The 26,941-nt window shown below is 41.4% G+C and overlaps 2 protein-coding genes across 4 annotated transcripts in view; one reads left to right on the forward strand and one right to left on the reverse strand.

The window, feature by feature from the left end:
* The window catches only part of LOC111253637 (E3 ubiquitin-protein ligase MARCHF5-like), a 40,216-nt gene that overhangs the window by 5,247 nt on the left and 8,028 nt on the right, over positions 1-26,941 (reverse strand). The window contains exons 2-6 of one of the 2 annotated variants that reach the window (XM_022813351.2): positions 14,164-14,372; positions 13,787-13,917; positions 12,331-12,485; positions 9,501-9,729; positions 33-1,328 (exon numbers count right to left, since the gene is read on the reverse strand). In XM_022813351.2, coding sequence (XP_022669086.1) covers positions 1,260-1,328; positions 9,501-9,729; positions 12,331-12,485; positions 13,787-13,917; positions 14,164-14,372 — 793 coding nt within the window. In that variant the 3' untranslated portion in view covers positions 33-1,259. Of the gene's footprint in view, positions 1-32; positions 1,329-9,500; positions 9,730-12,330; positions 12,486-13,786; positions 13,918-14,163; positions 14,373-26,941 lie in introns of those variants that run through there. The other variant, XM_022813350.2, reaches the window with a different exon arrangement.
* LOC111253635 (T-cell immunomodulatory protein-like) lies at positions 920-7,152 on the forward strand. Of its 2 annotated transcripts, none has more exons than XM_022813347.2 (4): positions 920-1,303; positions 2,016-2,177; positions 2,377-3,359; positions 3,599-7,152. In XM_022813347.2, the coding sequence occupies exons 1-4, from the start codon at positions 920-922 to the stop codon at positions 4,038-4,040; spliced, it is 1,971 nt and encodes a 656-aa protein (XP_022669082.1). In that variant the 3' UTR covers positions 4,041-7,152. The 2 variants fall into 2 exon arrangements, with proteins under 2 accessions (XP_022669082.1, XP_022669083.1); XM_022813348.2 differs by lacking the exon at positions 920-1,303 and adding an exon at positions 1,322-1,559.

Consider the following 26,941-nt stretch of genomic DNA (forward strand, 5'->3'; position numbering starts at 1 on the left):
CGTAAATCTTTGGACGTGTCTTTTTATCATATTTAAAGTTCAGCAAGAATTGCACGACACCTCTAACTTACAGTGTTAGATACTTTTAGGTTACTCGAGAGTAATTTGATTTCTCTTATGTTACGACATCGACGAATGACGAACTTTATTTCGGTGAGAATCAAACTAGCCAAATCGATCGGTAAACACTTTCGACTTGCTAAAAAATTCATTCAACGCGCGTATGCGTCATTGAGTCAGTGACTCCACACAGGTCACCACATAGCAACAAGGATTGCTTGGCTGGCTGTCTTCTTGTGAATGTAATGAGATGGTTCTGTATTTTTATCCAAGCACCCGCGGCATTACTGCTGACGGTCGCTCAAAAAAACCATACCATAAATTCATCGCACATCAATAAAAAGATTTGACCAGTATAGACGCACATTCAATGCCAATGTGCAAACAGCTGATCGAGCACATCCCTCGCACCGTCACGCTAAAATCTGACGTGTAACTAAGGCGCTAGTTGAAAACTAGATCCATCCAAACAATTGTTTTTAATACACACGAGGCGATTTTGTCTACACACAGTTCGGTAAAGATGATCCGCTTTTTTATTATAGCCTTTTTTTGAGTACACGATTAGTGCAACTAGTACAGTTCTAATTGTTCAAGCATTAAACCATCGTATGGTCGTTTGAAAGCATGAATTCATAACTAGAAGTTAACACTACAGGTCTTTTGTTATTATCCGCTGTAATCTTGTCGCTCAGCGCACAGCTAACTACTGAGCCAGTCCGACGACCGCGTTACACCATATCACAACCAGATCGCTCCGCAGTAGTTCAATCATAAATCACAACCCGCAGTAGCAACGCCACACACAGCGAGCCTCTCCGTAACCTATGGGTGAAGACACCTCTATTGGCCAACAAGTATGGCAATGGGGTTGGCAGATCCAGAAAAGCCACTAGCAAACGCATGCTGCTTAGGCCATCATTGTTCGAAGTGTCCTTTCTGCTGGTCAAAAGCAATTGCCGGCAGATTACGTGTGAAAAAAATGACGGGGCCGAGTCCCAGCATTGCCCTGTTGATGCTGATCATATTTCCGTTATGCTGGGGGGCCGAGGATCACTTCCTTGACGTTAGTGAAGCGGTGTTAGAAAGCCAGTCAGGCTACCTTGCTGCATTTGCGGATTTTAACAGTGACAAGGCGATTGATGTGTTCGTGCTTATTGCGTCGAAAGATTCTGACGGTGGATTCCATCAGGTCGATCTTAATCAGGCACAGAATCCGAGATTCGGCGAGGAGAAATTTGAAGTGCGTTATTGGTAGTACTGTAATTCTAGTACGCAAAAGGGGTGCCAGTTAAAGGTTGTACGTGGTTAGAATGAGCAACTATGAAATCGCTTCCCTGTCAGCTTGCGTAAATTAAATTGCCTCGATACGACAGATCGAGGCAATTTAATTTGAAACGAGTATGTACGACGGTTGCACTTTTAACGATGTTTGTGAAGATGAATCATTCAATTAGCATTGCGAACATACTGTGTGCTATTCTTCTCAAATGCGGATGGTAGGCAACACCCATATGGAACTCTGCCGTAGTAATAATTGCTTCTTATAGATAGCGTCGCTGAAAGAATTATTCTGGCCAGCCTAATCTCAGAGCAATTGAACTCATCACTCGTTTAAGAGCTAGTGACAATGGAATCGACTGCTGCTTCATAAAGACCTAAGAAACTAACTTAAGTTCACCGAAATTGATTTAGTTAATCATACTAAGTACAATACACTAGTCACTACAAACTAAAGTATATCAATAAAGATCATACAATAAAAATCACTTATTGTTTTATGTCTGCATATCAGCAAAAGCTTCTGAAAATCTTTGCATAGTTTCTGCAAATAATGTCCTGTATGTCTTTGATATTCTTAAGGTCCACCTCAGTGGTTTATTGTACCATCGAAAATATTACAGGCTAATTTCGCCTGGATAAACGCACATTTATTCTGAATTTTTTGTTTCCAGCGCAAAACTCTTATCAGAGACTTTCCAGATAAGATCGATTCAGTGATGCCCGCCGATCTGAACGGAGACAACGTTCAAGATGTGCTTCTGTACTCATATGAAACGAAAACAATCACGATACATTGGGGCACTGGAGACTACGCCACAGATAAATCCCTTTATGTGTGTGTCAATACTCTTAGGAAGAAAGTTTCCATGCTCATCTTTTATCTTTATTCTATATACTATTACCAATTTTCGATTCAAATGTAACCCATATTATATCTCGGTACTATATTATATGCTCGATTATCCAGGAATCTTACGATATTTCGCTAGGCTGTAATACACCGCGTTTTCTGGGCTACGTGTTCATTTTCAGGCGAACGTCACGAGGTTCACTGAGGCCTACGTTGAGCCTTTGTTGTTGGACTATAATGGTAATCGTTACGTAGACATATTGACGTCCTTCAACGACAGCAGCCATCGGCACATAATTGAATGCCAACGAAACAAGACAAAATACGGAAAAGTTATGGAGGAGACGCATTGCACGACGAAGGAACTCCGCACGTTGTCGGACTTGCCAACTGTCGTGCGACCGCATTCTAATTCGTTTGTTGATGTCGACGGCGATCTGAACGCGGACATTCTCATTTCGACTCTTGATCATTTCGAGGTGTGGATTTGGCAAAAAGATGACGTCTACAAGAAGGCAAGACGACCTTATCCCCTTGGTCTTAAATCAGACAAATTGGGTCAGTCGGTATTCGTGGATATCGATTCATCTGGCAGACTCCTCCACGTTGTGCAGGTTTGCAGTCCTAGCTGCAATCAAGCATACATTTGGTTACCCAATTCGACGAAAGATTGGACGAGTCACGGCAAGTGGGAAAAGATAATTGATTTAAAAGATCAAAGCTTTTGGAAAGATAATGATTACGCAGACAAAGTGAATGCTATGATGTCATTGAAATCGGCCGACTTCGATCAGGACGGCTACCCTGATTTCGCAGCGATTGTGAACTTGTCTAATAACAGCGGCCGTGGACTCATCAGCTTCACAAATAAGAAATGTGACGGGAAAGGCGACCTCTGCGTAATTAATCGCAGTTTCAAAACCGATATGTACCCTGGAGACTTCAGCCAGGTGAAACAGGTTACTAACCTTGGGTTTTTTGATATTCGTGAGAACGGAAAAATGGACGTGCTTGTCACCCAGGGCGATATCAAGTTTGGTAACTGGTCAATCAAGGCGCTAGAAAATGCCTACAGTAAGGACGCATGTTTTATCAAAGTGATTATCGTTAGTGGACTCTGCAGTAAAGATCATTGTGATGGCAAGGGTGACACCATTGAATACGGGTAAGTGATTGGAGCAATTTCCCATAATGAACTGCTTGCTCCGGTAGCAACAGCAAGTAACTATTACTCTTATATGGTATCCTTTATAGCTACGCGTATACGACAATTAGAATCGTGCAAATATACAATGACTTCTCTGATAGCTTCTATTTAGTATTTATGCAAGCGCGGCCAACTTGCACCTCCTCAGCGACACTCCCTGAACGTCTTGTATCTTTCCTTGTACTTTGCTTTTCTAGTTACAATCAGCCGGGCCCATTGGCAATGTACACCATCACAGACTCTGAGGCAAAAATGCGCAGCTCGGCGGCAGCACAGCTTTACCAAACCAGCCACGGCTCACTGCAGTTACCGTATATCCTGTTCGGTATTGGACAATCCCCGAATTTCGTCGAATCGTTAGAGATTCGAATGCCAGGCCTTAACAAAAGCCATCAGTGGACGCAAATTATTCCTAACTCGCAGATGTTGGTCATTCCGAACCCAATTAAAGAGCCAAGCCTATGGCAAAACAAGCTGTTCATTACGCCGTCACGCAAGATGCTTCACACTGGGCTAGCACTGTGCGGTGTTGTTCTTGTCAACCTCATCATCGTGTTAGTGCTGCACCTCATGGAGAAAAAAGCTGACCGAATTGAGAAGCAACAACAGGCCCACAAATTCAACTTTGAAGCAATGTAACCTGCCTGACCACAAATGCAGCCACGGTTACTGGCACGCGTTGATGGGTAAAAACAAATGCAGCGTTAACTAGGGCACAATTGTCACCCAACCACTGGAAATGCCCACCACAAACGACAACCATGAATCAAGGATCATAATGAGAAATAGCAGTAGTTCATTGACAGTGTTGAAAAACTACAGACCCCAACCAACTAGCAAATATCCGTTACTGAAAGATGGTTTAATGTCGGGCACTTGTTCGATCCAGATTACTGATACGCTGGTCTCGTAAACATCTTGTGCCCCGCGGAATTGGTTCGCACGCAGTTATGGTCTTGCGTTCAGCCCCTAATTCCTATCATGCACAGGCTAGTGCAACGTAGATGTCACACGTAAAGCACACCAAAGCGCAGCATACCGAATCATTTCTACTGGCTCTTCTGCTTGTGATTTGGAATGAGAAGTACTGGTGTTAAGCCCGAACAGTTATCTACGCACCTCCAAAACATTGTTCATAAAAACAATTTTTATACAATCCGCCTCGTTCTTCTGTTACATTGTTGACAATTTAGCTGTTTTCTGTTGCGTGACATTCCCTTTTCCTTTCTTTATAATCAATATAATCTTCTTATAATCAAAAGGAATAGTTGTATCAATTTGTGTTCATGAACAACGCTTCCTTTTACGTCATGATGTGCTGTACGGTTTTTGCTCCATTGAATCGTTTAACTGACCTAAAAAGAATAACGTCTTCTACGCGTTTTGACAGTGGTACGTTCTCATACAAATTTTCGCTAGTGTGGGTCTAGTCAGTTCTAAAACAACGATCTTCTACTGTAACCAACTAATACAAAACGTTTATTAACTTCTATTAATAGAAAAAAAGACCGCCTATTCCAAGCGTATGAGAGAAGGAATGTTGAGCCTTAGCCCGTCCCAGCCCATAGAGAGGGGGAGGGTTCGATGAACAACTGACTAATGTATAAAACTAGCATAAATAGGTAATTTTGGTAAACAATGCCACCCATTAGACGATCGCTTGTGGAAGATTTGCACGGCGGGTTAAATGAATTTGAGCGTATAATGGACGTGGCCAAGGACGGGTGTTTTTAAACGCATCCAGTATGTATACATATAAAAGGAGTGGAATCCAGAGTGGTCCGTTTTTCAAGTAAAACAATGTCATCATTAATTAATAACAAAATCACTAAGAAAGCAAACGATTTACATAGGTCACGTTGATTCAATACACTGACGTAACGTAGCCAAGTTGATAACATGCGCAACTGCTATTACTACTACTATTAGTAGTATTGTTAGCTGGACAGAACCTTCCGGCTTGGTCGCGGCTTGAGCCATCTCGCGTGATACCGTCACAGTATCTATCAGACTGCTATATACATATACCGTCTTAAATTGAACTTCAGCGTGAAAATTACGACTAACGTTACATACATATCTGAGAGGAACCGTGTTAGAGCGCCCAAAACCTGCACTTTCAGTTCTTTTCCTGGTATGATTTTCCACTTATGGTTTTAAGAAAATCGGGAGTTCGTCTAGTTTTCTTTTTCCCTAATTTTCTCCAATTATCGAAGGAAAACGAGGACATTGTTTAGGTTCAGGAAAAATTCCAAAGGTAATTGCAGATCGAGTGTGCCAGTACTCTCGAGTACTGGCATCTTTATCTTTACGAGATAAAGACAATAGTCTTCAATATAAAAGTAAGACGAAAAGTGATTCAAAAGGACGATCTGTGCATGACTCCAGCTCCGTTATCCCCGCCATTGTACTTTAGCAAGTCATTGCTATTAGCCGGTTTAGATCTTGAATGCATGTAAATGAGTGTGTATTCATCTGATTTTTCTTAAAGCGTGCTTGTCTGATGTTTGTGGCATTAGGTGACGTGACAATAACGGCTTCATTTAGCAGTTCTCTAAAAAGATGGCGGAAGATATTCCAATTTCTAAAACGCCGCTTCGGGAGACGGGGTCGATCGTCGTCGTGATACAACAAACGCGTTTAATCAGTAAGCAGTGGGTAGCTAGGGTGGTTTAGATGTATATATAAGCTTTTGATGGCAAGCTACGCCCGTATAATCGGAAAAAGCATCATGCAACTTTTGCTTGCTTTTTTCGGAAGAATACAAAACTTCATACAGCTCCCCTCTAAATTTGTTTGTGGGACGTGTCTGAAATGCTTGCAAGATAAAGGGACGACGTTTAAAACTGTTCCTTGCATTATGTCTGCAACCGATGATTCAGCAAATGATTTTGTATGCACAATGAGCACGAAAGTGAAAACGGGGAAGAGAGAAAGACAATGAAAAACGATAACGATCATCAGTGATTTTAGCAATGCTGATGACAACGACGTCCGTACGAAACACCGTAAAGGTTTCGCTGGCGGGTGAAGCGGATACGAGTTGGCTTGTTGTCCGTTGTTATACGGAAGTGATAATTCTTACTAGTAAAAGATATATTTAACATAAGCACGGTCAACTGATAATTCTTGTAGGGATACGAATGCAATCAATAATAAAAAATGCGAAAAATAATAATTATGCGGGAAATGATAAAACAATGAAAAATGATGATTGATGCTGTCATGAAGCCACAATAATGAAATACTGCTACCTATTAAACAAAACCCACAAGATGAAAAGGCATCAAACGGGTTGTTAGGTGTTGAGTGACTAGTGGATGTGTTGATATTTTCTATTTAATGATATTTTAATTATTGTACCTTAGGGCTAGGTAGTGAGCAGAGAGAGATGACTGGTTGTGTGGTGGCTCAAATGAAAGCTTACATTACGAAGGATATAGGCAGAGATGGAAAGCGCCAGTCACTCTAAGGCAAAGAAAAAGTAAGACCAAGTAGTAGATAAATGGTTACATGTAAACTGAGTATGAAATCACGAGAAATTATATGCTAATTAAAAAATAAAGAACTTATGCAGCAAATAAAGGCAAAATAACGTTTCAGAAATTCTAAAATTATAGGTGACGAGTTAAGACTCAACCAAACGTGTACACGCTTGAATATATAATTATAAAAATTAGATATTGATAGCGATGGCAATGAAATGATGAGAAATAAACAAATACAAATATCTAATTTTGTCAGAAACATTTCCCGGGTGTCTTCATTTAGAACGTGTTTGTGCATACATGCTCGGAGACGTAGAGTACGTGAATACGTGCTGTCGATCACTGATGATCTATAAAATGAGATCCAATAACAACGTAGTTATACTTCTGTCATACAAATCCTTCTGTTAAGAGACCTATAATACGGCTGATTTGTTCGGGCAAAATCGCATTCATTACGTTCTTAACGCCGCATCTCATTGTATACTATTGCATCCATGCTTGGTGTGCTTCGAACGCAAACCTAATTTCTGACTTCATCAAAATGTTTTCGCCGTATCCAGCCGGAAATACGCTCAGTTGAATATAATACTGCTTGCGGTTGCCAAAGGTAGAATTTTTATAAGTCTGGAATACATTTTGTTGACGGATACCTCTTTTTTTTAGAGACAAAAACCGACTGGCATTTAGCGTCGTCATAGAAAATATTCTTTTGCTGAATAATTACCACTAAGTACGGCAGGCTGATTCAACTAGTGTTTCCACATATGTTCGTAACTTTGAACAAATATATGCATAATTTAATGGTTTACTTAGCGGAAACACTGACCTTATTTTTACATAAACGTTACTTTTAAATGATAACAAATCTGCGATGCTTTCTGTAAAGGATTAGCGAGAAAAGGATAATTTTACCGATATTCAGCTAAATGAAGCCGCGTTAAAAATGCTGAGTACAACTTTCCCTATTATTGTGATCATCATTTCCATATCATACTGAAAAATGTATTATAATACATTTTTACTTGGTTGCAACGAATGATTATTGTCGCTGATGACGTTACAGCACAGAATTTTAGGTAAACGCAGTGAATGTGAGCTTGCTAATGCCGCTAGTCCAATTTAGAAGAGTGACTTTTGTTTCTAATAATACATCATATTTCCATGACAATAGATACACAGACTTTCGGTAGTCTTTAACATTTGACCTCATTGTGAAGTTTAGCACTGTAGTGGAAAAAAATCAATGAAAATATTACGTAATCTATGGCTCCAGAAACTGACCAAAGCTAATGAGCATTAGCTTAAATATAAAAATAACGATTCTGTTTTTTGTTTTCCATATACTTATTTGAAAACATTAATATATGCTACTGGGTAAAAAAGTGTCGAAAAAACGCTTTACTATCGTTGACTAATCTGATTTGAGGCAGTGTTTGTGACATGATACTTGCCATTCGCAGGTTAAACTCGTTGCCCATTCGTAGAGCATTCAAACGTGCGCTTCGTATTTTACGAGTTTTTTTGCAGTGACTTTCGGCAGTGTTTTTTGAGAGCCGAAGATTTATTTCTGCATTATGTTCTGTGTTAAGAATGTTATTAGCAAATGCTGCCTATACTGTAGGCTTTTGGGAGTCAGCTGGGGGCGTCACTGCTAAAAGCACTAGCGATTTTGTATTAGCCATGACAGATTTAGGACATGCCTTTTTTGAGCGGCCCGGCAAACGAAACATGTAATATTCATGCTGGAAGACCACCAAATTAACTTAAGATCTCCTAAAACGTTCTTTCATAGTGTACCGCTTTCAAATAGTAGGTGCAAGCGAGGAGCCATTTCCAGCAAATACAAATAAAAAAATTTTAACGCTTTGAAAAAACTAGATTTGTTTTACCGCGTCATTACCCGTGACGAGACCCGTCACCAGGAAATATTCGTAAGAAGTTTTTGAAGATGAAGGCTAATGCTATCCGAATTGCCCTTAACCAAATTAAGAAGTCATGGATGGACATTATGATATCACGCAAGTTCATCTGCCCCAAACTGTATCGCATTCTTTCCATAAAATAACTTATTTGAACTCTACGATTCACTACGATACACTAGCTTCGTGTGATTTTTCTTTTTAAAACTCAAGAAACACAGTTGGAAAACTTTTTTGGGCGATCGAGGAATTCCACAAGAATAACGAGAGCAGAGCTGCGTTCTACTACGGAAAAATCGGAGAACATGATGCTGCATGCTTTGAATTCGGCGGAAATTACTAAAGAGGTGACTAAGATTTTTTTGACTGAGTCGTTTGCAGTTGGTACAGAACAATCGATATTTTTTTTTGATTTAGCAATATAGTAGACAGCCCAAAAATAGATTTGTTCCCTATCATTCAAACTAAAAAGAAAGCTGCCACTCATGGCGAGCCTGTTCTCAAACTACTGCATAGCACAACTCACTCGTAATACGTTGTGTAATACGTAATACTCGTAATAGACTTGTGTAAGATAGACGATGAAGATCGAGAAACTCCTAGAGTACTGCTAATTGGTTTCTGCTGCATGTATTTAGTAAATTTATAGGTACAAAATTTTTGTGGGCTGTAGCTCCTGTCGTACTCACAAGTAGCGTGCGATGTAGCTGATTTTCGACGCTCGTGAAACAGAAGCGACCAACGAATGTCGCCGCGGTAGGGAGGAAAAGTGCAGACACAAGAACGCGCGTCGCTGACAGAGCGTCCCCAAATAACGGTCGCTCAAGAAGCTGGAGTGTTGCCTCCGATGGTGCAACGAATGTGTTTGCTGGTAACTCGCCTCGCAATGAACTAAATATGCCCTTCACGCCCGCCAACCTAAAGTCAAATAATAAGATGTGATCAACGAGTACTGCAAAGGTTCTGTCATGGATTTTAAAAAATATTAGACACATTAAATATTTAAAATAGCTAGTAATAAATAATGGCGGCTTTTTTAGTGACAAAAAAAGCGATTTTCCCGCCCAAGTTCTAGCATCATTAATGATTATGTATTTGCTGTCACTTCCTATGGTTTCCCCTATCTCTTACTCAATTTACTTCCTCTTCTCCGAAATGTGTGATGTTAAGGAACTCGTCTATCCAGTTTGTTCCACCTAGTTGCCAAATGAATTATATATACGGCGGCTGGAAACCATTGTGACCTGTCATCGTAAACTGGAAAGTATGCTGAACGCAAAGGACCTCCTATTAAGTTCTTGCGGGATGGCTTCAGCGATCTTTGCCTTATGTGTGCCGTATATAGGCATTCTTGTGGAAAACATGATTCGTCTCGTCTATCGAATGTCTTGTGTTGCACAGCTTGGGTTTCTGGAATTCAAATGGACTACTTACATGTCCTTATTTTTTCTTGGTATTTTTTAAGCATTTCCATAGTTTAAAACCCTTTCAATCCGGGAGAACGCGAGTCATGATCTTTTCGGATAAAGATCCAACTTTTTAGACTTAAGCATTTTTTATCCACCAACTATTTTACGTTGACGCAATACCATTGTTTCTCATCATTCTTAACCATATGTGGGAGTCTGTAGTTGATTTATGGGGTTTGAATAACACGTATAACCTGACAGCACAAGTCGATACCTATCACATTTTAGCTGAGTGTGGGGCTCAATTTAGATGGTTTTTTTCGGTTCACTCTTAAACCAACTCCGATCTTCATTATTATTAAAGCTTCGCAGGAGGAAAAAATGTGTGCTTCCAGATCATTTAACCGAAACTATAGTAATCGGCTTCTCAATCTCTCCGTACTAAGGTTAAGGTCGATGTTCCTCTATCCATCATGCGAACTTTACCTATATCGTCCCTTGTCTCCAGAATTTTATCCGTTTTAATGCGCAGAAGCCTTCTTGTTCTCTATTAAATCTGAAAGATCTGTTACCTTTTCTAACATTTCCTGAATGTAATGAGTGTGGCAAATTCTAATGCCGTTCCGGCACCTTCGTCACATGCGCCTCTCTGGTGTGATAAAAAGCCGTGCACCCGACTGGCGAGTAGAGAGCGTCGTCGTTCTACTGTGCTGTGCACAGCATACGCGTCCGAGGACGTTTTTCCTATTCTATGCAAATAACTGTCGACGCCCAGTTAGAATTCTGAGAAAAAACTGTCTTCACGTCGCGCCTGTTTAACCACGTTTAGGTGTCGGGTAAGGCGTCCTTGTTGACCCTGGCCTGCTAGAAGGAATGGAGGAGCGGATCACTCCTAAAACTTTTCGTCTGTCGTCGCTTCTAAGTTCAGCCTATGACCTTTGCCGTTCCCTAGCTTTTAAGCTCCAGGACATGCTTTCTGCGAGTTGGCCCAGTACTGACAATACTCTACGAGCTTTCAAGTATCAGATGACTTCTTCTTTACCACAACGTGCAGACAACCAAACTCGTTGGAGCTTTCAAACACCAGATGGCACTATTCCTTGTCACAACAACCAGACAACCAAACTCGCTGGAGCTTGCAAGTATCAGATGATTTTCTCCTTTACCACAACGTCCAGACAACCAAACTCGTTGGATCTTGCAAGTACCAGATGACTTTCTTCTTCACCACAACGTCCAGATGGCCAAATTCGTTAAAGCTTTTAAGTACCAGATGGCACTATTTCCTATCACAATAACCAGACAACCAAACTCGTTGGAGCTTTCAAGTATCAGATGACTTTCTCCTTTATGAATATGTTGGGTTCTTGTGTGATGACCCCGTATCTAGAAGACTTGTCCAGACAGACCTCTTATGCAGCAAGACTGACCAACGACATGGAAGAGCCAATTTTGCTGTATCGATCAAGCCAACCTGTTTTCGTGGTAATCCTCGGATGTTAGGTGAGATCCGTGGAGAATTTCATCGTCCTTGCAACCACAATGTGGGCTGCGCTCTCATAGCCTAATCTAGTTCTATCAGTACCTGGTGTTGTGCATTTACATTGGCTTTCCTTCGATGAAATTTTGCCTTTCACAAGCCAGCTAGTACGAGAGATAAAATACAACAGCCGAGTCTTAGCAGCTTTTTTTAATCCCAATTCATGACCAACTATTTGTCACCCGGGGTTCTCAGAACGCGGATAGCGGAACGAACTGAGTTGCATTCTTCAGGCTCAAGAGGCGATTTTCGAACTTTAACAGACGATCTTCATTATGAATTTTGCGTACAGGACACAATTGCGTGCGAAGCTGCTTCAATGGAACCTTTGAACTTAGAAAGAAGCCAAAAAAGTGAGCGCCTGAAATACGTTTCTTCACCATGAACGACCCCGATCGTTGGCACCCAAACTCGTTAAAAACCCAGTTCACGTTACAACTACGTTCGAAATGGTCTATGAAAAAAAATGTTTCGAAGAAAATAAATTTGAAAACAGTAAGAATAAAGGAAAATTTGAAGAGGCGGGGATTACTTTCCTAAAAGAGTAAAATACCCGGATAGTATACAAACCTTCCCGCGTGCCTCCACCAAAGCTTGAGAAGGTAGTGGTCCCAGCGCACCATTTTGCCGAGCACAAGCATAATTGGTATTGTGGGGAGGCCAACTAGCAGAAATAGGGGATCCGCCTGCTCCATCACGTTAAGGCCCTCACGGTGGCCTATAACCTGTCACAGCAATCAGCAAAGAAACTATTGTAAGAATGTAAGTTTTTGGAGGGAAAAGTAAGTTGCAGATTTCCACATTCGATCTGAGATTTCTCGCATGAAGACCTATTACGCAGGCAATATGCTTTACTTTATCTTACATAATCAACACTGAGCACTATCCCATTGTATTTTGAACAAGGCTATCAGAAACTGTCCTGTATTGGAAACTGCACAGAAAAAACAAGCTATGTCTTGAGAACATTTTTCGGAAAGCACAAAAGAATTGTCGAACATTCGATACTGTCATAGCTCCTGATCAATAGAATAGGTGTGCTCATGTTAGGTACTCGGCATTATTTTTCACAAAACGATATCTATTGAAGACATCAATATTCGCTTGCCTGCCCGCTTAAGACTTTTACATGTGACTCGCTCTAGTTCAAATGTAACTCATTCCGCGAAGTTTAACGTAGTCCTACAACACAGCGCAAATAAGAAATTTTAAGATCCTACCAAATAGGGACGTTATTGAAATTGGCTTTAACATTAATTTCGCCATATATCTTCAAATGCTTCCGGAATTACCAAGAAACTATCAGCAATCATTTCTCCACTTTCGCTTTCACACTATGAGGGCTTTCCCGCAATGTCCCTTGGTAATCGTCACTATTTTCGCATAGCCGCGGTCGCAAATTCGTTGTTGCTAGTCAATAGAAATGGTTATTCAGACACAAGTAGTGGAGCTAACAAATTGCTGGTTATTTGTCAGGGTTTGATTTTCTGTTTTGCTGAGAACGAAGACCTTGGAGACGCGTTCTGTATAATGTGAGTTATCGACTGAATCGAAATCGGCCAGTCAAGATGATACCTTTAGCTCTCTTTTGAGCAATAGTCCTAGCCCGTCTTTCCAGCACAAGTTGATTCCGGATATATCTGCAGTGTCAAGTATGTAGCTGCACTAAAACATGTATGCTTGTATCGGAAGTTAAAGTCATTTACAACCTAACACACGCTTGTATATTGTGAAGCAAATAGCACGTAGATCGCCTTACCTGTTTTGAATAATTGTACTTAGTATTAACGCAAAAACAACCCTCGAAACAATTCAGATGTTCTGAAGCTCGTTATCCTTCATTTATACAAATAAGATTCAAATTAATATTTACTTGTTAAGAGCTAACAATTTGAAATTGATGCGGGTATTCACGGTTCAAGTCTTTTTGTTATTTCTGTATTCGTTATGTGCGATATTTTCCTGTACAGCTCAAAAGCGACTGTTTAATGTAGTGAGAGAGCTTTTTTACGTGCTGACATTTTACCTGCATGACAGTGACGGCTCCATAGGTAACAGCGGTCCAATAAACGGAACCGAGCACAACTCCGGCGGCCAGAAATGGAGATGCCCGATACAACAGCCGATCCACCAAATCGAGGACGTACACAAATGTGCCTGTTCGAACGGTAGCAACAACTATTTGTTAAAACATCTCTTTTTAGACGTCTATACTGGGGGTACCTAGGGAAACGGTTCCGTTATCCTCCCTCTACAACTTGGCTAACTAAAGTAGTGAAGTAGCATTCCACCAATGCTCAACGGCTAAGAATAGCTTCTATCCTTATTAACTAACGTGTTATGTTAACCAAACCCGTTTACGTGCGGCACGCTACGAGCAGCAGACTACTAAAAATACTGAACTGTATTTAGGGAAGAATATTAGGTACTCGGTGTTGCACTGAGGACAGCTGACTCGCTGGCTCTGATTGCCGCGCTGCTTCTCGTCTATCCACCGCTGTAGACACTGCTGATGTACCCATTTCGTTGTGCCTTTGCATCTGCACGGTTGAACCCAGCCGGCCTCTCGGTCGTCCTCGTCCGTCGCGAAACACACCCAACAGGCCCGGTTCCTGCAAGTAAAAACAAACAGTTCTATTTTGATACAGCTACAAATGAAAAAGCTTTTTGAAACTGTAATAGATCTATTTGGCGCTATGCTGATAATGGCCTCCGATTTCTCCTAAAAAGCGCTAACGGTCCGAAGAAAAATTTTGTGAGTTTTAACTATTGAGAGCACGCAATATAAAACCCATGATTGGAATCGCTACCTCTGCTATCACGGCAATATTTGGTTGTACGGTTATCGTATATATTGCAATTTATAGTACTGCAATATTCTGTTACCATAATGAAAATAGTTCGCTCGTACGTTAGCCGCAGCCACTTCTATCCGATCATAAAGAAAACGTCTGAGCTAGACCTATAAACAAATCGCGAAACAGTAGTATCATATATTAAATTTTTATATGCAGATATCTAAAAACAAGAAACCTTTTGACGACACACAGCCTTTATAATCGTTGACCAGGGCTGTACGATCATATAGAAATTGTAATAAAAAATCATGAATTATTGGTAATCAGGGAAATAATAGTAACGTAATACTACAGTCGTTAAAAACCGTCAGTTCAGATTAGTGTGTTCATTGGCGAATTTAAAAGCTGAAAATAAAATGGAGGTTGGTGCAGTGTAGATATCCGCTTGCATGCCAAATGTACAGATCCAGTCCTACAATTAGTTCAGTAAAAGTAGCATGTTCAAAATAATGTATATTGTGCCAAATTACCTATCCATCAATTACACCGACTTGCATTAATGTGGTATTGTCAATTTCCCTTGCTTTTGGCAAGCGGTAAAATTCGTTCGGTTTTTTTCACGACAAACTGACGATGGTACCAAGCCGTCTAACTCTAGCCCACACACCTTTTTCTCCCTACAGCCCTAATATTCATGATCTGTGTTCGCTACCCTCGGAGTTTCAAGTCTGCGTGCGTCTTTTTCCTATCTTTTTGCGCAAGAAATGCTCCACGTCCATTTTCCATTACTTTTCAGGCTTCACGACCTCCGTCACTTCCCAGTTGCTACTGCTGCCCTCGCCAGTTAACTGCTTGAGCCAGTTTCACACTTAAGACTGCTGCTGCCGCTAGTTCCCGCGGTAGCTTAATGGGTAACGTATGTGCCTGCTTAGGCATACGTTATATACTAAAGGTAATGTACACTAGGTTCAAATCTAAGCCTAGCATCTTTCGCGCTGGGAGCCAACCATCTTATGCAATGCCTAACACTGATACGTAATGCTCGAAACATAGAAGCTGCTGCTGCTGCCAGCATTTCTCCTGTCAAGTCAGTGCCACGCTAGCGCCAACTGTACTCACAAATCCACAGCCCCAGCATTGCGTTCCCCAAGCCAACTCCCGATTAACTTTTCGCTTGCCGCTCGGGGCGCACTTAAAGTTCGAATTGTAAAAGTAGAACCACTATTGTTGCCATGGCTGGCTACTACTGCTGCTATTTTTCCGTCATCCAATGACATGGCCGTGGGTGGCTGTTTATCACTTGCATCGGGAATTCATAGCGATGCGTATGCGGCATCGGTTGTAGAGGACCATCTTAAGGCTACGGCTAAGCTTAGACCGCTAGGAAGATAAGCCGCAGCTCAAAGACAAGGTCTGTTGATAAGTTGGCTACCGTCAGTCAATACCACTCCTGTTACTGCCATATTGAATGGCAATTCCAACGCTTTCGACGCCGTTATCGGTGTTGGCCGCACTCCCACACACTCGTCCACAGAGACGCAATCACACGTCCGCGTTGATCTATACGCACGGGTAAACAAGTGAGTTTCTTCTCGCGACGAAATCATCCGTAGGACGCAGATTCGGACCCCGCTACACCGCAGATTTCAACTGTGAAGTCCTCTATTAAAGCTCCTATTCCGAACAGTTGCCCCTTAGGACTTGTGGTTTTAGGTTTCTTTAGGACGTGCAGTGCCGGCGATGCCAGCACTTGCCACTGTCACTTGGCGCTTCATGTGTTAGCTGATACGCTGAGTCACCGAAACACGCTTGACTCTGACTTTTTTGCAGATTAAAGAAAGACAAGACAGACACCGAAGCGACTTCATGGGGTCATTCAGAAACCACTCCACCACCAACAACTCTTCAGACAAAAACGCGAGAACTTCTGTTGTCTATGCAGTTATTTTAGACACCACAGCAAGCCTTCATAGGTCGTATAAAAGAGCACGTCGTTTTGCGCATAGGGTCATGCTATTCTCGTTCTGTTTTGGAGTTCGTGAAGTTACAGTGATAAAAACTAGATATGATAGAGAACACATCTTCACAACATCCTAATCGTAAGCAGTCAGCAAGATCTCTTTGGCAGCAGTACATAAATAATGCTATGTTCTTTTTATACTAGTACTAGGTTAAACATGTGTGTTCTTTTCCTTGATGCACTGGCCACTTAAAAGTGCCTGTAGGAGCTAAGAAAGAAAAACCATGATATTTACCGTAGTATCTCTCCGTAATAGTGTTATCTACAATTTTACCACAGACCATTCATTTTTGCTCCGTCAGAACATTTAGTGATCGCCAGATTAACTGTATGGTAAAATAATATGTGTTGCAGTAGTTCTTATGTAATGATTAAAAGCAATTCCACAAAAGGAAGCCGTGTGCTAAAAACAATTTAGTTCGAACGAACTCATAGCCATTTATCCATGGCATTTTAAGGTTCTGATGCCGAATTTGAAAGGCGACAAATAACCAATTTAGATTTCATGTACTACGCCGGAGCTTATGGAAACATTACCTTCAACAACGCAATAATTTATCTGTGTGGGCGGGTATTTTCTTTTATAACCGACATATGCAACTTGTTAGCATTGCATACGCTAGAATCAATTACTGTAGTTACTAGGCTATCGGCTTGAACCACTTAACTTTAATGAGAAACAAGCCAACCAGAGCTGCGCCTAACTAGTCGCAGAGTGTTCGTGGATATATAATTAAGCAAAATGGTTTGGCATGTGCGCAACAAATGTGAATGATCTCATTATGATCCGTATGTCACAACGATATAAATGTACCGATGTTACTAAATATTATGTCTGTTATCGAGTAAACGAGTCAGGTAGCCAGCAAACCCTTTTAATAAGAATCTTCTTACTCTAAATAGCTGGATTCGTTAAAGCTTCACCTTATAAGCATAGGATAAAAAGGAAGGCGCGGATTAATTACCGTCAAATAAATATAAATAATGTATTGCTTCTGTACGATAAAATACGCGAACCTAAAAAGAAGGTATGCTGTGTTTCACCACCTTTTTGAAAATTATTTACGATTTAGCACAGGGCCTACATGTCACAGTGCCGGTAAATGTACGTATAATTTAGGTAACCGACAGCTGTCTAACTACACGATCAACCTTCACAGATCGCAAGATATATTTTAACGCCACTCTTTTTTTTTTTTTTCGGAGGTTGAGGGCAAATGCGTTATGCAGACCGGTCATAGGCATGACAAAACTACTCCTATGTCCGGTACTGTGGGACTCTCACCCACTAAACCCTGGACCCCTTTGTCAGCTTGGGCCATGGCTCGGTATATTTTTGATATTACTTCGAAATTTAACGCCACTCTGCATACACGAACCTGGCTAACTCTGTATCATATTTGCCTAAAGGACCGGCTAATAACAAGACACCTTCAACCGCTGTAGCATTACACCGAATAATCAGACCAATACTCACCACTTGCCTCGTCCCAAATCTCTCCTAACCATAAACCCGCTTCATTCGGTGTTTACATTCAGTGGGCAGCCCAACTTGTAAGATCCAGGCAAGTGCAACCACTGTGGATATGGTGCACCCAGCGCGCTTACCAACCTAAAATGGCCTTTCAGTCTTCGTTGGGGTTCAATCCCCGTGAAATCAGTCCCCGCGCTCCCATCGCGCTCTAACACATATTTCCAACTGGAGCAACGACCAAACCGTCAACGACGCATCAACTCGCGCAGCAAAGGAGCCGCCATTACCAGATCCAGTTAATGGTTAGCCGCCATCGTTGCTCCTGACCAAGAGGATCAGTCGATCAAGACCGATTCCGGTCTTCTAAGCACGAAGCTTTTTTTCTGCTAAGGAAGACGATAGCCGCCACAGACCGCAGGTTCCACCGACCGCGCAGGCTGCGCTAGCAATGGCCGTTCTTCGGTCCAATAGCTGCAACCTCCACTTCTCGCTAGGCTCTATTGCTTTCCAAGAATGGTGAGGCTACATAAGCGTCCGTGTACGGGAAACTACAGGCGAGTCGCGAAGGGACCGGTGGGAATTGGGTGGCGGCCGGCAACGTCACCGAGCGGTAGCCGCTAGAAGAGTTGGCTGTATGGCCTCCGCTCTCTATTGGCTCGTTGGAGCCATCGGTTGCAGAGTTAGGCGAAGTGTCGTCCACATTTCATCGGGAAAGTGAGTCCAGGTTGCGGAAAATGAGATCCAGCTGGTTGGCTGCTGCTCGAAGCGCAGCGCCGACACCGCTGCCACTCTGCGCAGCCTCCGCTTCGTTGCGTCAACCACAGCGTTGAAGACAACGAAACAAGAAAAGAAAGATGACAATTTCTTGTTTAGCCGTCCTCTCATACTGTCATGGCCTTTCTACCGATCTTTGTGATAATTTTGCTAGCTACCACTTTTGTGCTAATTTTTCATATACTAAAGAAATCTCCACTAAGAAGCGCTGGATCTCACTCGTCGAGTGTGAGTATCGGTCAGCTAGCCACTGATCAACTGAAGTGTAAGAGCGAGACGCTACTGAAGTGCAAAGAGAAAAACACCCCGTACAGACCACATATATATATCACAGCTTCGCTAACCATACTACAAACTTTACCGAGGAATAGGATAAAGTGTGCGTCCACAAACTAGCTCTATGAAAAGGATTATGGGGAGCGACATGAAGATTGACCCAAAACAGGATAGGGCTGAACATGACCGCGATCAGGCGACGTATGCAGCTTCATATTACTCATACACACACATACATGCACACAGAGAAAAGGGCTAATGCGTTGAGCTCGTTTTCCAGCTCTCAAGGTGAAGGGATATAGGGACTGTAAAGGCACCACAAACACATAGACAGGTGCGTGTAAATACTAATATCAATTAGGGGAAAATTGGCTGACCCGGGGTACGTGCTATATTGGCATCGACACAAGATTAGAGCAAAACGAATTGAGTAAAGGTAGCAGACGCAAACCTTATCTTGCTTTATTATTCAATTAGATTTGCTTGATGTGGTACTCGTTATAAATACATGAATATAGTAATGCTTAATAATTGCCGTTTTGCTACCATACAGACGCTTTTGACTATCATACTTTGATGGGGTCAACAATAAACTGTCGTTGAAACAGATGAAATTTCATGTAATCTAGGTCGGTAAATCAGCTGGCATCAGCCACCTTCGCATAAACGCTCGTACTGCGCACGAGTTGAAAATGCGCGTGACGCGTTCCGCGCTCTATCTGAAATTATTCAAAGAGGACGCGCTTTTTCCTTTTCTATATGACATGCTTGTAGCAGACATGTAAAGCAACCGGTATCGTTTCAATGACCTCAGTTATCTAGAATATGCTGACAACTTGAAACTGTAATAAGACTAAGACTGTGCGTGACTCGATTTGCTCTTATATGACGCATTTGTAACCGTACCTTGATGGCGAAGCTAGCGACCTCTTTTTCAATTTAAACCTACTAACCTGATGTCTCAGCTCATGTTTACCCAAGCGGTCTGAGATGTCTTCATCCTATTATATCGAGGAATATTGCAAGCATTAAACGTATAAATAACATGCAGGTCTGAAGAGTCAAAAAAATAATATATAGTGACAACAACCACACACCAAGTAGTTAGTTCTGGCGTTACATTGATTTCAACATTCCGTTACCTATTTACACGTAGAAAAATCAGTTTGTTAGCTTGAGTTTTTTCCACGTATTTACCGTATCATTTTCGTTGCTAATAAAAATATTTATTTTCGCATTTATATTATAACACCCCGAATCAAAAAGTTGATACATCTAAACAGGGAGGGAAAGCCAACTTGTTGGTAGTCGTTACGTAATCCATATTGAAACATAGAGAAATCGACACGTAAAATTAAATCATATCGAATCACGATAGTCGAACGCACTTTAGCTTGAGATCACTATTGGAACCAATAAATTACTATTGTTGTTGCTTGCAACCTAAAAGCTAAAATTGATACTCATTAATATAATTAATACATATTCTTAAGCTTCACAGAAGAGCAATCCAATACAGCGACTTCACTAACGACTCACCTAAAGAGTCGTTCGCTTTTATAGTCAGAGGACAGTCACGCTTTACATGCACTTCTTGTTTTTTGACGGGCAGAGTTACTCTTCACTCAATATCAGATTGTTCTAGTCTTCGATTTTTTTGCTGGCAATTATTTCATGCTCTAAAAACCATCTCAATGGCATCTATTTTTATTTCAGCTTGGCCTTTAAGGATAAATCAATTCAAAATTCTAACGAGGTGGGATATTTTTAAATTGATATACAGCTAATAAGGTGGTATACGTGAGGCGTATTTTTAAAATCAAACATCTCTTGAACAAAATCACTATTTCGGTCCCTTTTACGCATATTGAGTCACTAAGCTTTAATTTTGTAAACGTATTCACAGTTATTATATTTACAGTTATATCTCCGCAAATTTATCTATACTTGTCTGCTCTGCCATTAACTCGATAACCACAGCGAGCCAAGTAATAATTATGAAGCTGGTTGGTTTTATTGCCAATTGATTAGCTACTTCGCTTTGAAATTATAAAAAACTTCTAGTTGAGCGGCTTTTCCCGGACAAAGTCATCTTTAAAGCATAATTCACGTATCCGTAATGAATCTATACTTTGAAGACTTAGAAGTAGCCTGATTAACTTAGAAATTGTTAAAATAATCGTGCTAACGCGAAGCCATTTCCCAGGGCAAAGCCCACATCAGTACAATGGCATACTATCCACGAAGATACACTTCACAGGACTTAAGCGGAATATAAAGTTTCCCCACTCAGAAGAATTATAAAAAGATGCAAATGATAAGTTATTCAGATTGTCTTCCTAAACCAGTAAATACGCTGGCGATCGGAATACATCCACACGCAACATACATTATCTTATATACTAAACGCAATACCACGATACATTTGAGCGTTGAGTCTTCATTATAAACAGCGGCACTTGATTAAAACAACCATTCGACTGTTAGATACCATTCGATAGAACTATACCACTTTTTCATCAGGAAGAGGAAAAGCATGTATTCTTCACATAATAACAAGTACGCGGTGTATAAAGATTTGTTGGTGGAGTTGTCAGTTTAGCAGCCTGTATGCATCGATCTGTACTAGCCCTTCAAACGAGGTCAATACGCATGTAAGCTCTAAAGGAAAACGTTTCGGTTCATTTACGAAGGCGTTAACGGTTGCACGTATCCGGCACCCCAAAGAGAACAACCATTAGAGAAAAACCATTGCTAAGAGCAAGAGTGCAACTACCCCCCTTTTTTTATACTTGTAAGAGAGATTCACAGTGCTTTGGTCTATAACAATATTGCCATTTGGTCGATAGAACTGCGACTTTCTATATTACTCTTTAAGCATATATTCATACCATTAGATCCGGCAGATACCGCGATGCCCCTAGTTAGTAATGGCCGATAGTAATAATAATAACGTTGAAGTGATGTCCATACCATACTCCGCTATGCGTGTGTCCTCTTATCACGTGTGTGTTACATGATTCATTATAATACACAATGCACGAAAGGCAGCCGTCACTAATCAAGTTCGATAGGGAAGACGTTCTTATGCCATTACTGATTCCCCGATCACTTCACCCCAACAAAGTGGCGACAAAGGCGAACCTCTTATCGAACAGGCCGTTCGCAGGAAACAGTCGTCCGCTGTCCCGCGGCTGCCCATCGACTGTCAGGTGGTTGGCGTAACCTTGGATGGTCAGAGCTAGCTTTCAGGATTCGATTGGTTGTCGATGACAATCGTAGAAGACAATTTGGGCAAGAATAGGAACGAATGGTAGCTAGATACTAGCCAGTACTCAGCAGCAGCCGGCCGTTTAGATTGAGTTGCTATTGGCGATGTGGGCTACTGTAGCAGTAGCAGGCGTACCGGTTTCAACGTGCGCCACACAAACGGCGTATTATAAGTTACGCCCTTGACGGACTTTCAGTTGTATCTCTGCCACTATCCACTCTTGTCCCATGCTCTACTCGTGTTCCAGCAAGCCTCTCGTCTCCCCATCTCGGTTACGAGATGATGGTGGTGAGGCTCTTCTGCTAAGCAACGGCGCCGTTTTCTATTACGACGGCAGCTGCAATAGCAGTAGCAACTCTTCTAAACGACAGAATTGTTCATGAGCAGAGTAGAACTTCTATATGCGTACGCACTTAGACGGGCGACATCCACAAAAGACACATATTCAACTATAGGGTTTTTTGAGTACGACGTCGTGCCACTGAACGACATCGTCGTACAATCGTTCCTAGCCTCTTTCCTGTACACCATTACTTTGAGCTAGGAGGCCTCGTAACAGTAGCAGCAGGCGAAAATCTCAAGGTTGATCATTCGAAAAAGGAAAAGAATGGGATGAAGAAAGCTGAGAAGGATGCCTAACTAGATCTGACGAAAGCGCTCCTCTTAAAAGGCCTTTCCTACCGGAAAGGTTTTGCACACGCCCAGACTCCCATTGCAACAAATGAAATTCTATTTGGTAATCTGGATCTCCGTCTTACTCTGACCCTCGCAATGGATTGACGCAGTTTCTCGTTGAGCAATAGCCATTCGATTCAGCAACCTATCCTAACGCACAATGCGTTGATAGATAGAGACGCCGAAAAAGAAACTGTCTAAAAACGGAGGAAGTAGCGGACAACGAAATGAGAAAAGGCAACTGAAATAACCGTGTCAGCAACAGTGACATATGAAATGAACAATCGCAAGCACGCTCAAAGGAAACGTGCAAAAATCACAATAACCGTTGATGTTAACGAATATTCAGAATATGACAATCAAACGATGGATGTTCTCTGTAGATATCTCATGACAACTCTAAAATACAAAGCGTTTTTCTCGTGTTTTACGTTTGCTACTTAGTCGTTTCGTCATTAATTCAGACGACTGGCTCTTTCCAACATGGAAGAGTGTGTGTCTGCATCCGGATTCAAACCTAGACCATTAGGTGTTTCTAAGTTTAATAGGTAAACACCGTATTCGCTACGCTATCACGGGGATTCGCTGCAATACAAGAAAGAAGTTGTATAATTTGTCATGACTAAGAGAGTAAGAAGAGTGCTTAATAAAAATCAAAATGTCACGAACTTCGATGGCAATATACCAGGTTGGTAGTATTTCAAATGCAACCCTTGACTTCCTTATTGCTTATTTACTTCAATATATCATTCAAATTTCTTCGAACGTTATAATCAGTACCGATTATACTTCCTCTGCCGAGATCGAAAAACTCTCAAAACAGCCCCAGATATTTGTGTTGCACACAGCGTAGGTTCTATACGTAAATGCGCTATAAAAAAGTAGCTTACAAGCCCAAAAACTGAACATGGAGGACTCCCCTTGCTTTGGCAATCTGAGGTTGATGAGGACGGCCAGTACCTTCGAAGCTTTTCGATCAACCAAAAAAACTCGTTAATTAGCCAAAAAGTCGAATTAGGTGCATGTGTCTATCATAAGTTGTCTTTATCCGAAAGAACATACTTAAAAATTAGAAGCTTATGTAAACTAATAGGAAAGTACCACTAGACACGGCTTCTCATCGCCCCTTAACATTTCATGGACAGATTTTCACACAAAATCGTTACGGATGATAAAAGGTACAGTGTCTATACGTCACTGTGAAGCAAAGAAAGAATTGGATAGCCCTTGGAAATTCGTTTAAGCAAAAATTAGATCAAATCTACACTCAAAAGAGTCCACGATTTACGTTTGGTAGGACTGGGGAGTTTTCTACACTGGGAGTCGCGTGAGAAAAACAAGGTCGTCCACAAGAGTCTACAAGAAGAAGTGGTTAGTTCCGCAGGTTAAACGGCACTACGCAATAGAAAAGACTATATAGGCAATTTTATCCTTCTCGACGATAATGCAAGGCTGCACACTACAAAGGTCGCTGAAGCTACTTCCCAAAAGCTTGCGTGGGAGGTCCTTTCGCACCAAGCAAATAGCCCGAAAGAGTCGAAAACTACCTCATAGAAAAAGAAATTTGTAACAGTACATTGAACAATAATGTCATACAAATTTTCTAAACGAGTTCTTCAACACTAGACTCGTGAATTTCTGTAGAGATTGAAAAAGTAAATATGTTGAGAGGTGGGTGAAGATCGTACAAAATGACGGCAAACATATGATACAGTAATTTGTTGCTGGAATTCGAGCGAAACGTTGAGTTTTTTTTTGTATTGGCAAAAACAGATGTACTTTTTAACTAACTTAATAATAATAAAAACTTAAAATAAAAATAGAGCGAGCTCGAATTTATTTCTGAATCTAGCGTAAGTTACCTTAGATAAATGAATACTTATACGTAATGAAATAGCATTCGTAATTGTCGTAATATATAAATGGCTACGGAATAAAAATTTACGGAATAAATTGGTTGAGAATAAACTAATACATGGTAATAAATAATATAAGTAAAATAAATAATAATAAATTAATTTGTTGTTATAATTTAAGTGAAATGTCGTGTTAGGCGAAAAAATCGCTATTAGTCTTTGGTGTACCTAATATAGGTGACAACCGAGTGTAGTTTTCCCGAATTAGACATGGTTATTTTTCGTAGACCTTTTTGTGAGAAGGTACTAGTTCAGAATTACTACTTAGATCTGTCACTGATCAAGTTCAGCATCAAGCAAACCGCAAGAGTGCGAAATATTCAACCTATGTGGGGCTCAATTAAAATATTTCGGATTCATTGGTTGCCTTTTTCTTGTTCTATAAAATATATAACGACATTATGATATGTTCAAGATAGCAACCAATTTTTAGTCAAAGAGTTCAAAGATAGCGTAATGCTTCACTTATTCGATTTAGAGGTGCGTTGACATAATATTTATATGCAGCCAGTCTATGGTCCGGACCGTCAAAACTATAGTATCATTGATCTATAATGTAGACATACGAATCATGGAGTCATTCGGTTTGCAGATGATTTGTGATTGCCAACATTTCATTCGATATCTAAATGATCATTTGTAATGGCTACCACCAAATTTTAATAACTAATAGTTGTGACGTTGTGCACAACAACATTAGTACTCTATCTTCTGCCATGCGTCTCCACTGTACTATTGTATCTTCCAAATTCGCACCCTCATCAGATCTGTCATCGACTCCATTTATCAACGCAACATAGCCATTAATCTACTTCTACCATCAGTGCTCGTCTCTTCGCTGCGTCGTCGGCTCGGCGTACCTCCCTTCTAGTCTTCTAAATGTCTCCCGCCTCAATAATCTTTGTCAACACAATCAAAGTATTTCCAATCAATCCAAGCTCCACCAGCACGACAATCATTGGCCATTCGACACTGGTTCGGCCTGGCTAAAGCGGAGGGCTCTTTCACTTTCTCCATCAGTTTCATCCGGCACTGGCTTCGCCGCTTTGTCGGTTTGGCTGCCAGGAACCAAGCTTGCCCTTTCTTACTCTATTGCTTTCCATACTCTTCTCTTCCGGAGCTATATCTCTCTGCTTATGACAAACAAATAAAGTGCCCTCGTTCCTGCCACTAGCCTAGTTTCTTTTACTTCGTCCCGGCACTCATCGAGCTCTGTGCTTTTCTTCACTCTTTCTTTCTTCCTTTTGGTAGTCGAAAGACGGTCCGGACTAAAAACGCTCGCCTAGTTGCCTATCCAGACACTGGTACTATGTCAGAGGCAGCAGGTAGTCGGCTTCGGTGCTTAGACTAGCACTTTTATTGTTCTCTTCAGACTTCGTTGAGGCCTGCATTAGCATCACTGGCGGCGACAACAGCAACAACAATGACAGCGATTGCTACAGAAGCAATAACAATAACAACAATGTCAACAACAACACAACACTGACAAAGAAAATCATCCTTACGACAAACGTGGCCGTGCAGTGGTTTCGTAGGTGCCGGCAGCTGCACGCCACAGCGCATTACCACTTCGGTCGCACCCCAAACTGTATGCTTTTATCCCACGTTTAGCCCCGTACACTTCTTAGACGACCTCTGTGTCTTTCGCCTGCGGCGACGGCCAGATCAACTCAACAACCATCCATCCCCCGCCTAGAACGCCTACCTGCCGGTCTTAGCCGACTACCCCAACTTTCTGGATTTGCCGGCAAGTTGAGCAAGCAGATCAGAGCGCAAAAGGGAGGAGAAAGAGCGAGAGAGAGGATCTGGCCAGAGGAGCAAAGCAACAGAGGTGCACCAGGCACTATGAACTATTACTACAAAGAAAGGGACAAAGGAGAAATAGTTTCTGCACCTCGTCCGTTCCGCCTACCAGTGGTAAAAGTACGAGTGACAACAATAGCAGCAGCAGCCACTATTATAACCCTTGGCTATGGG

The sequence above is a fragment of the Varroa destructor genome, unplaced genomic scaffold (genome assembly GCF_002443255.2).
Source record: "Varroa destructor unplaced genomic scaffold, Vdes_3.0 BEIS01000007.1, whole genome shotgun sequence".
Lineage (NCBI taxonomy): Eukaryota > Metazoa > Arthropoda > Arachnida > Mesostigmata > Varroidae > Varroa > Varroa destructor.